At 35.6% G+C, this 12,171-nt stretch overlaps 1 protein-coding gene across 2 annotated transcripts in view; it reads left to right on the top strand.

Annotated features, from left to right (window-relative positions):
- LOC18428679 (ketose-bisphosphate aldolase class-II family protein) overlaps positions 1-11,612 on the top strand; it is a 109,098-nt gene extending 97,486 nt beyond the window's left edge. For both annotated transcript variants that reach the window (XM_020663864.2, XM_088865124.1), the window contains 6 exons: positions 3,372-3,446; positions 4,279-4,344; positions 6,375-6,563; positions 6,655-6,765; positions 10,127-10,207; positions 11,234-11,612. In XM_020663864.2, coding sequence (XP_020519523.1) covers positions 3,372-3,446; positions 4,279-4,344; positions 6,375-6,563; positions 6,655-6,765; positions 10,127-10,207; positions 11,234-11,413 — 702 coding nt within the window. In that variant the 3' untranslated portion in view covers positions 11,414-11,612. The remainder of the gene's footprint in view (positions 1-3,371; positions 3,447-4,278; positions 4,345-6,374; positions 6,564-6,654; positions 6,766-10,126; positions 10,208-11,233) is intronic.
- The last annotated feature ends 559 nt before the right edge of the window (positions 11,613-12,171 follow it).

Genomic DNA, 12,171 nt, shown 5'->3' with positions numbered 1-12,171 from the left:
GGTCTGTAAAAGCAATGGCCAAATCCTCAACAAACTTTCACACGGCATGTACACATAACAACCGCATGAAAAACAACCATTTAGAGGACCACGTGTACATGTGCATTGAGAGAATCCCCTTTGCACTATAGTAACAAGTGTAAGACTTGCTCTTAAAGGGGGAGCTGAAATCCACATTTCAGGATCACTGTCCCACAGTTTATTATCCAACTTTGACAAGCCAATCATGAGCCTATGCAAAAAGATTGTGGGTCATAGAAATTTGTTGGGTTGGATAAGAGGACAGTTGTGGATCATAGTTTCTAGAGCGAGTGGAGTGCCCTTATTGTCACTTATTTTGACTCATTGGTATCAATCCACTCTTAGTATATTTTATTTTGGTATTATATCATTTTTTTTTTAAAAAATATTTTTGAAATTAGGAGAAAGGTGCACTCCCCATTATTTTGATTATATGGTTTAAATTTTAAATTAAGATGGGAAATTTAACGAGATTCAGTTTCCTATCTCTTGTGGGAGATCTAGACAATATTTAAATTTTTTATTTCAAACTGAAATGAGAGATCTAATAAAGTTTAAATTTAATTGGATTTATATTTTAAATAGAAGTTGGATTTATATTTTAAATAGAAGTTGGATTGATTCAAAGTGTAAGGGGATAAGGTCCTTAATTTTTCCACCCAAAATCATGATGGTTGATGTTTAGGGTGGATGGTTCTAATTAATCTCCCACCCCACAGATTTCTTAATAATCCTAAAAGGTTTAGCTGCAAATTAGATAAAGCATTTAGTGAGAAGGAATCCTATTCAAACTAGGTGAAAAAATCTTATTCAAATTAGAAGATGAATTTCTGCTAGATTTTCTTTTATAAAAGGATCTGTTATGAACATCTTTTAAATATGATTAGAGATCCTCTCTCTCTCTCACACCCCAAAAAGTCTCTCTCCCTCTCATGCCCAAAATCTTTCTCCATCACGCCACTTGTCTTTCCACCTTCTCTCTCACATCTCTCTCTCCTATTTTTGACCGTCAAGCCACCTTCTCTCCAGCCTAGAGAGTCACGTACTCTCTCTCTCTCTTGTTGTATTTGAAGTAATTTATTTTTGAAGAAGAAGAAGAGGAGGAATTAAAAGTAGGTTTGCTGTATTTTCCTTGTAGAATGAAGATAGAAGCCTAGCCTAGGGAGATCAACTCCTAAGATTGTTTCCATAGGGTTTCTATAAACACTAGTTTATTTTTTCAGCTCTCTAAAACCCTAGAGAAAGAAGTTTTGCTTATAAAGCTTCGCTATCTTAGTATTTCCTGCAACATATTAAAGAGTAAAAGTGTGTCATTGGTCAGGAAATCAAGTGTGGGGTGTACTAAGTCCTAGTAGGGTAACTCTAGGCATCTTCCCATTAGTTTTTGTTTATTTTTTGTATTATTTTCTATTTTTTGTAAATTTTCAGGAACTTATTTTGTGCGAAGAATTGTAACAAATGATAGAATAAAGGTTCTGGATAATTTTTATTTCTTTTGGTAGTGAAAATAAAGATCCTAGGTTGTATTTAGGGCGTTGTTCTAATTTTCCAGCAATATATTGTGGCACATTTAGGTGGAATTCAAGCATTTGGAATAAAAGTAAAAGAAATTTTTTTTTAATTTAATACCTTGACTTCCACATAGCCACACCAGTTGGGTGATCCGCCTTCATGGTGTACCAAAGACAAGCACTTCAGACCAAGACACAAGGTTTGTGAGCCATTTTTGGAAAACCTCGAGGAAAAAGTTAGGCACTAAACTGCAATATAATAGTGCCTATCACCCTCAAACTGATGGCCAAACCGAGGTCGTGAACCGGAGCCTTGGAGATTTGTTGAGAAGCCTTGCCAAGGACAAGCCTTCTCAATGGCCTACAACAGTTCACTTAATTGGTCCACAGGGAAATCTCCATTTGAGATGGTGTATGGTCATCCACCAAGCAAGGTGCTTGACCTAGTCCCTTTGCCCGAAGGATGCGTAAGCTTTGGCTGAGCACATTCAAGACCTCCATCAACAAATTCGGAAAAGACTACAAAGTGCTATGACAAGTACAAAGCTGATGTCGACTTGCATTGACATGGAAAGACCTTTGAAATAGGAGACTTGGTAATGGTGTACCTTAGGCGTGAGCTTCCCAAGGAGCACTTACCATAAGCTTAAATATAAGAAGGTTGGCCTTGTCGAGTGCTTTAAAAGGTGGGGAAGAATGCCTACAAGATCGAGCTTCCCAATGGATATGAAATTTCTCCTGTTTTCAATATTTTTAATCTCTATGAGTATCATGGGAAGGTTGATCTGGAAGGCAGCGCTAGTACAAGGTAAAAAGGATCTTGGACAGCCGCATCATCTCTACCCACCAAGGAAATTACAGTCAGTATTTAATACAGTGGAAGGGCCAGCCTGATGCGGAGACTTCGTGGATTTCTAAAGAAAAATTGATGAAGGTTGATCCAAAAGCCCTTAAGGAGTTCATTGCTGGTTCGAACTTGAAGACTAGTTCTCTTTAATCCAGGGAGATTGATGAAGAAAATAAAAGATAAGTTTTGATTTCTTTTAGACTGCATTTTCCATTTTTGTTTTGCAGGGGTATTTTGGGGATTTTTCTCTTTAATGGATTTTTCTGGAATTTACAAAAAAATCAGGTTTGTTCTTTTAAATTTTGGGTTGGGAGAAATTATGAGGGAAATTTGAATTTGAAATTGAAATTTTGCTTGGGAAGTGATATTGTGCATGGCTTGGGAAAGTGTATTTTGCATGACTTGGGGAGGGGTAGAGTCCATTTAATGTTCCTAGGAAAGTTAAGAGAGCTTTGACTTTGAAGCCAAGCCAGCTCTATTAAAAAGGGTGACCTTATCCTTCTGGAAATTTATGTTTTTGCTATAAATCTTAGAAAATCAGGAACTCAATTCCCATTTGGATTGTCTTTGGACCCTTATGCAAGTCAATGAAGCTAGGCTTTGTTTGCTTCAAGCCATTGTCTTTGAATCACAGTTAAGTTCCTTTCATTTCTACCTGGTTCTGAATGCTCTCTCTCTCTGTTCCCTACATCATAGCTTCACCCTACTTTTAACACCTGCATGTCTTAGGCCAAAAGGGCATCCAAACATGCATATCAATTAAGATCTTTAAAGTGTAAGCCTGAAAATATACACAGAGTTATTTCTCTATAAAACAATAAATTTATAACACATTCGGGTCTCAGGCACAAATTTATTTAGTGAAATAGATAACTAAAATTAGTCATGAAAGTTGACTGTATGTTTTCAGTTTCTTAAAAGGTCCCTCTGTTGTGCTTTATTTATTTGTATGCTTTTTCCTGATATGGCTCTCAATGTCGCATACTATTCAGATTCATCCAAGTGCACTGAAACATGGAGGACCAGCTCTGGTTGCCGCTTGTATCTCAGCCGCAGAGCAGGCAAATGTGAGTAGCAATTATATTTACAGTGTGTATGTTGCATTACATGAGGCCTTCATATGATATATTTTTGACTTCTTTTGAAAATTAGTTACTAGGACATTCTAACCAATGAATTTAATAGATTATTGTTAGAATTTTGAAATATCCTTTTTGTTGGTAAACAATCAGGAATTTAAAGCTAACGAAAGAAGTAACTGTTTTTTGAGAAATTTGTATCCTGCTAAAACGATATATGTGATCTTCACTTATTTTTGTCCATCAAAAAAGTAGTAACTATTCCATAATAGTGATTTTAGTTTGAATTGGCTATATACAGATGCAGATGGTAGGATCTTCTGTCAAGATATCCTAGTTTCTGTTGTCATTGTGCTGATTTCATTATATTTTCTTTGGTTCACTATGATGGATGTGAACTATGGCTTGGTTCCACAAGATTGCCCTTTCCATACATTCGAAGTATAATGACTATACAACTATCAATTTATATTTACAAATTGGTTTCTATCAATTTATTTTTAGAAATTGGTTTGATTGCAACAATTGTGAGTATTATGAATCTACCTTTTTATTGTATGATAGCATTATAAAAACAGTCAACAAAAAATATTTGTTATTACTGTATTAGATCCATACACCTTGTGGTATGTGAAATTGTTTACTATTGTCATTGTTTTCCAAAGGATTGTTCCGATATATATTTTTGGTTGGAATTCCAGTTTGTCATAACCTTTTTCATGATATGGCATGTGAACTGTCTTACCAATATCAAAAAAATAGAATTTGCATCTGCCTTCATACTAACTTGGATTACTTAACGGAATCAATGCCTATACAGGTTCCAATCACAGTTCACTTTGATCACGGAAATTCTAAGCATGAGTTGTTGGAAGCTCTTGAAATGGTATGTTTCAAAATCCTCATGATGTGTGCATTTCTTCAATCATTGAATCAATGGATCTATTTCTAGCTTGATAGGTCCATTAAACTGCTTGATGGTGCACTTGATTAGATATGCAAAGACGTAACTGATATTTATCTTTCAAAAGATTGGGAAGTTGTTGGCTAAGATCACCAACTTAATTACTCTGATTACAAGACCCTCAAACAAATGAAGAGAACAATTTAAGTTTGAATAAGGTTAAATATCTACAATTTCAGCATGTAATTATCCACAAAACTAAGGAATTGGCTTTAATGCTCTGGAGATGAGATTTCGAATCTAGAATGGAATGAAATCTGTCCTCAAGAAAATCAACTAAAATAAAATTGATTTTAATCAAAATTTAAGGTTAGCCTTCGGCCTGGAGAAAAGAATGGGTAGAGAATAACTTAAAACTAATTCCAGCAGGTATCTTGCAACTATTTCTATGGTTTTGAGGTCAATGGTGTGTAAAATTAGGTGTTTGACTTTAGAGTCAGAATTAAGGTTTAGGATTTCAAGGGTTTTTAGTTTGGTTGATTCTAAAGGGGACCTATGAGTTACTTTTCAGGGTTTTACATGGGGTTATGAATGGGGCTGTTTGCTTTTTCGAGGGTTATGGTAAGGCAAAAATATAAAGAATGAAAAAAATAATAATAATAATAGTAAATAATGGGAAAAGAGAGAAAAAACTAAGAAGGGAAAAAGGAATGATGAAGAAAATAAGGAGAGGAAAAGAGGAGAAGAAAAGGGAAGGAAAAATAAAGAAAAAGGACAAAAAAGAGATGAATGGCTAAAAAGAGGAGTTAAAATGAAGGATACCTTAGATTAGAGGGACCTTGGGAAGTGCTACCAAAGCCTTCTTGGCAGTCTTCAATCAAAGGAATCAAGGAACCCTTTCTATGATTTTTTTTTTGTACTAAAAAAGTATCTTAAAAAATAGTAACCGGGGGGCTGGATGTGTCCCAGTCTCCCTTTTTATGTTTGTGACATAAAGAAAACCCAAATACCCTTCACTAAAAGGAAATAGGAAAGGATGAAACTACCCCTCTATTCTCTATAACAACAAAAGATGAATGCCTTAAGGTATAGAAAAATTAAAAGACCAAACAACCTAGTTTCACTCTGTTGGAGTGCAAAATTATACTTATTTTTTGTTTTTATTCAATTTCAAAGAATGTATATTTGATTTTTGTTTTGGGGGTTGATTTTTAAGGTTTTAAGTTTTTTAGGTGTTCTAGGGTTTTCTTATACTTTTTATTTATTATTCACTAGTTACAATTCATAGTTACTTTCATGCTATTGTTCATGAGTACTATTCATGGGTACTGTTCATAGGGGTAAAATTGACATTGCGAATTTTAAGTTTAAGTTACGATATATGGGCCATTGTATTATTTATTTGGACACTTTTTGTACTTAAAACATTAAATAATAAGATAAAGAGGTGCATAGGGGCTTAGGAGAAGGCAGTCGTGATTTTCCAGAATTGAGAAAAAAAGAAAAGCTCAGGCTTTTGCAACCCTAGCTTGGGTGGAGAGAAGAAGCCCTAAGTTTCTTTGAATTGTGCTTGTGTTTGGCTTTGTTTCTTCTTGATTTTATTGTTTTATCAAATTTTCCTTCTTCTCACTCTCCCCAAAGCATAATAAAATAAAATCTCAAAGCCCTAACTGCATCATTAAATAAATCTTATTTTCTTTTTTGCACTAAGTGAGTAAATTAATGCAAAATAGTTAATTTGGTCTCATGGAACGCCACGAGGCTCTTTTCAATGGAACTATAGCATGCTTGTTATAATGTTATCGATTTTGACCTATTGCATATACTTGAACATTTTTCTTGTTCTGTGCAAGTGTCTTTAGTCTAATGAATCAGCATTTTTCCAGATAAGAATCATTTCTAATAGTTGTTACTTATAGTTGCTTCTTTTGGATCATTCAAATTTTTGTCTTTCCGTCTAGCGCCTTTCTTATGTTCCACTGAATTGGGAGTTCTATTTTAAATTTTACTAGGGATTCCACTCTATTATGGTTGATGGTTCACATTTTGCTTTCGAGGAAAATGTCTCATTCACAAAGTACATATCGGCCATTGCACACTCAAAAGACATGACAGTGGAAGCTGAACTTGGACGATTATCAGGAACTGAGGATGACTTGACAATTGAAGATTACGAAGCAATGTTGACTGATGTTGCTCAGGTCACTGCGAACTACAATTCAAACTTCTTAAACCATATGAGTTCTTTTTTATATTTTTTTCAGCATATGAATGGTTGTCAGCCTATTCCAGTCTCAAGACTTCATACACAAAACTGGTGTTGACGCTTTGGCTATTTGCATTGGAAATGTTCATGGAAAATACCCTGCTGGTGGCCCAAAGCTCAAACTTGATTTGCTAAAGGTTAGGTATTTGATTAGCTTTTAATAGTTGTTTATCCGATTTCAAATAGATATTAAGTAATGGAAGTGTTCTTTTCATCGCAACTGTTGGGCATCTATTTAAATTGGTATATTGCATGAGATGTTCTTACTTATGAAAACGTAACTAAACTAAAATCTGTAGCACGTTGCTGTCTTCATCTCCGCCTGTTTTGATTTAAAGTTAGTATTTGCTATATCAGCTTGCATTGCCCAATCATTTCAAGGACTATTTGAAATTCTTTCAATTTACATTTGCTCCTTTGGGAATGTTGAATACACCTTAAAAGGCTACCGTTTGTGCTGGATGAGTCCTACTGTCGTAGTCAGTCTACTGATTGGGAGGGATTTGTGAGCTCTCTCATACTTAAGATAAAATTCTGGAAAGATGCTTCAACTGGCCTCCTCCACATATGTGAGGATGACTCCTTGAAACATAGATCTAGATCCCTCTTAACATTAAAAATTTAAACTACAAGGATGCACGTACATTCTCAACCATGTGCATTGTAGAGTTGTCATTCTCTTATTGTATAGTATGGAGATTTTGTCTCATCAAACATTATTTATCATCATAGTATTTTGAACTTTTAAGTGCATCCAAGTCCTAAGGGCTTCATTAGGGCTGGAAATTTACCCAGACCCAACCCGAGACCCGACTACCCGACCCGATCTGGGTCCAGGTATGGGTGCAAGATTTTGACTCGCTGGGTTGGATCCGGGTCCATATTTTTGACCCGAATGGTAAATCGTGTCGGGTCCAGGTCTAGGTGGACCCGCCCCAGACCCAACATAGTAATTATTACATACTCTTTTATCTTCTTTCGGCACTCTTTTGTTATGTATAAAGGTTATATATATTAGTATATATTATTTTATATTTTTTTCATTTTTCTTTGCAGATCTTCTTATTAGTCTTAAAATGAGAAAATTTATGAATTATTGCCCAAATCTTCTTATTAGATACTTGCATGTTTTTGGTAATTTTTAATAATTTTTGGCTAATCATTTTTAGGTTATTTGTAAATTTTTAGCTAATTTTTTATTGTTTTATATATAATTCGTCGGGTCTGGGTCCGTGTAAGGGTCCTCCAAATAATATTCGAGTCTGGGTTTGGGTCTAGATCAGTATTGTTATATTCACCTCACTTCGGGCGAAGCACCCAAAGTCTTCAGATTTCCCCCAACCACCGAAGTGAAGCGAATAGCAACTCCGTTTTCAATGTTTCATATGATATTTCGCCATATTCAAAATGAAATTGCAGCGTCTGTCTCCTCTAATCCAACTACATGAGGCGCATGTTACAACGTACACCAACTCACCAAGTACGACCTTGTCCCACGTAGCCCCATCCCTCTCAATTCGTCATTCCAAGTAGCACCTTACCTCATCTTTCGTCTTTATAAAATTCCACTACTGTACTGTCCTCTTTTACTTTTATTAAAAGAAAATAATTTTTTACCAAGCTACCTCTTTGTCATATGAAAACGGTTACATCCTCACAAGCATAAAATAAAATGAATGTATTTCTTTTCTTTATTTTTAGTATTTTATTTTGTTTATTATTTTAATGTTATCTGTATATATAAATGTATATTTTATTTATATTAGTCCTCCGCTAAATTGGCCAAAGCACCGAATTGCTTCATTTTTCTGACCAAACCGAAGAAGGCGCCGAAGCGAATCTGACAACATTGGCCTAGATATTTTGGACCCAGTCGGGTCTGGGTCCAAGTCCGGGTCCCATGTATGGATTTTAGGTCTGGGTCCAGGTCTTGGTCCAGACGGACCCAGACTCTACCTAACCCGTTCCCACCCCTAGGCTTCAGTATTCATTCACAAGAACCATTAACTCTCATCCATGTTTTTGATAAATGGTGTCAACCATCATGAAACTAAAAATCTAGAGCTTATGATTGATAAAGCGCCTCATGTGAAATTTGGAGTCCATTCAAACATCTTCAAGTTCCTTTCCTAGATCATACAAGTTCTACCCCTGTCCAACTAACGCAACGATACTCTTTAGTTTAATGAGGCTGCATGAAAGAATGAAGCAGTTGGACATCCTCTGAAGACGAGAAAAGGAAAAAAGTAGGGCTGATTCAGCTGCACAGTCAATCCTCCCCCCATGTGTGGGGAATCCACACATCACAAATGAGACCTGTAGGTGCTTCTAATGTGCTTGAATTGCCATCCAAGTTTCAGCCCCAATGGGGCTTGTAGAGTAGAAATTTGCTATATATATTGTTGGGTTTGAATCATAGCTTTTTATCCCTTTCTTTAATTCAGGTCCATGAAAGTCCATGTTTGGCAATTGGTTAGCGTGCCTCATCATGCTAGTGTTTCTGTTCAAGTTCATGTGCAATCAAAGAAATTATTTGTGAGATCAGATTGTGTTCTTTCTCTACCTTTCTCTACCCTATTACTACCCTAGTTCTACTGCTTGTTATCCTGGGCCCACAATTTTTTGTGGAAGGACACCAAGAAAGCTATTTCCATTGCAAAATCCCTCTCTTCTTGGACAAGACCATCATACAAGTAATCTTTTGGGCTACTTTTGCTGCATGTCCTCTAAAGAATTTGAATCAGCAACTTGTGATATTTTATTCTTAAGAAAAAACAGCCAATCAATCTTTGGACATTGAGAATATACTAACAGAGTAAAACGAAATATTTTGTCGGGCTGCACTCCTGGTGGTGTTTTGGGTATCTCCACTGTCAAAGTCCATAACTTTCTGTCTGGTATCCAATTAATATTATCATACAGTAGTACCTCTCAAAACGATCATGCCAAAGACTCAAAGCAGATATCCTCTCAAATCTGGCAAATAAGTATTTCCATCATATGGGTTCCCTTATGCAGAACTGATAACCTCTCAAATTTTGTAATCAACTTTTTTAAGCTGACCTAGTATGCTATTGGAGATCGGTCTGGAGCTGCCTTTCTAGACCACTAAGTTCTGCCAGAAATATAAAATTGGCCACGTGGAGCAACCCTAGCCTCAATAAAATCCATAAGCAGTAATGTTGAATGATCGAGTGCAAGCTGCCTTCACTGTTATTTGACATTTCTTACTTCTTAAAACCTCTAAATGATTTGGTAAGTAGTAAATTATTTCTTGGCTAGATGTCATAACTTTCAAGTAAATTTTAAGGAAAAAAAGAGCCAAAATTTTGGTGTATATCTATGCAAAAATTGCTTTCTATGTATTATTGGCAATGTGGCTTGTAACAGTTATAAGAAAAAGTATTCAAACCAATAGGTTAGGGCGGTCGATTCTAACATGTAATATTATGTAATTCTATGTTCCTTTGTGTTGCTGACCTACTATATACCATCCAGGATTTGCATGCTGTCACATCAATGGAAGGGGTTTTTCTGGTTTTGCACGGTGCATCAGGTTTGCCTTCAGAAGTTATAAAGGTAACCCAAATTCTTTCATTTGCTGCAGAATCAACAAAACAAAATCCTTATCACATTCTTTCTAAGTTCAAGAAGACATGTCAAAGAAATCTAATTGTTATTCTTAGATGAATGAGAGAGTTGGATAGCCTAAAAGAACTGACTGGACATGTAGAGCATACAGGATATGATTACCTGTCACCTGAAGGAGGTAAATTGAAAACTGTATTTCATCAATGCCTGCTTAAAACTAGGCTGAGGTCCGTAACAAAGTCCAGGCCTTCATAAAATTATGATAGCCACAAGAAGAAACACTTGATAATGCTTAGGTAATGCATAATTTCCATTTTCGAAAAGGCATGCACAGGAACAGATATAATCTGAACCTTGCATTTACAAGTTACAGTGGCTGGCTGTGCTTTACTTTTATGAAATTCCAGAGGCATTGATTATGATACTGATATGAATTATTCGTCAGCCATAAAATATCTTCCCATACTTGTTATTCTCGCCTTGCACTGTTCTCCATAGTGTTTAGGTAATTAATAGTTTGGTTAAGAACACCCGATAATGGTTGGGTGATGAATATTTCCATTTCCGATAAGGCATGCACAGGACCAGATATAAGCTGCAGCTTGCATTTACAAGTCACAGTGGCTGGCTGTGCTTTACTTTGATGAAATTCCAGAGGCATTGATTATGACACTGATATAAACTTTTCCGCAGCCATAAAATATTTGCCCATACTTGTTGCTCAAGCCTTGCACTGTTCTCCAAAATTATAGTAACTTTTACTGCTTGCGCTATCTAGATCTTCACTTTAATGAAGTTCCTTTACATCCAACATAGCATTGTATCTCAATTCACTGGAAATAAAGATCTAAGAAGTTTTGAATCCAAATGCCAAACTACCCATAGAACAATTAAGCTCTAGGAAATTTAGTTTAGCATAGAATTTTTGGACACTTTTGTTGTCTATTACCCGGTGGCATTCTCTTCTGGGGAAAAGTTCTCATTTTATATCAGCAATTATTTGATGTTTGACAGGCATGCATAGAAAATGGCGTGCGAAAGTTCAATGTTAACACTGAAGTACGGAATGCATATATGGAATCCCTAAGAAATCCACAAAAGGATCTCATTCATGTCATGTTATCAGCCAAGGAAGCCATGAAAGCAGTAGTTGCAGAGAAAATGCGGTTATTTGGTTCTGCAGGAAAAGCTTAATGAGCACCCCTCTTGAACTCTATTAAGTGGGCATCGATTTTTTTTTTTTTCTGCAATCTTTGTTCATACGATCTCACAACATTCATTGGACATCACCGAAATAGTTTATGCGGTTTCCAAACCATTGGCTATAAAGTTGATAGATATGCCCTACAAATTCTGATTATTACTTTTTTAAATGTATGATTTTTTACTGCTATTGAATTTTACATATTGTTCTAAGTTTTTGATAGATTTTGAGGAATTATAGATGGTAGAGAGAAACAGAGGAATGAAATCTGTGACCCATTTGCATTAACAATAATGAAACCCTAAAAGGGTTTATATACAATACATATTTATTTTAGACCAAACTATCCATGTACAATATATATTTATATACACATTATTACCACCCTACCCTTTAAGCTGATGCGGACGTAAGTAAAGCATTAGCTTGTCCACGAGAAAATCATGGAGTTTTTGAGAAATTGATTTGGTGAAAATATCAACATAATGGTGAGATAAGTTAGCGATCGTGAATATAATGCAATCCATAGTAATATGTTGTGTTCTCTCATGAAAGACGGGATTAAAAGTAATTTTAATCGCACTTTGGTTATATGTATATAAATGTGTGGGATTTGAAATAGAGATATTAAAGATTAAGAAGAGCACGAACCTATATAATTTCACTTACAACAAAGGCCATAGCACGATACTCAGTTTTTGTGCTTGACTTGGAGTGTGCGTCTTGTTTTTTGCTCTTCCATGATATT

Source organism: Amborella trichopoda, chromosome 4, assembly GCF_054954075.1.
Source record: "Amborella trichopoda isolate Santa Cruz 75 chromosome 4, AtrichopodaSantaCruz75HAP2 v2.0, whole genome shotgun sequence".
NCBI classification, from domain to species: domain Eukaryota; kingdom Viridiplantae; phylum Streptophyta; class Magnoliopsida; order Amborellales; family Amborellaceae; genus Amborella; species Amborella trichopoda.
Note: the sequence above shows the minus strand (reverse complement) of the source record. Positions and strands in the feature narration are given on the sequence as shown.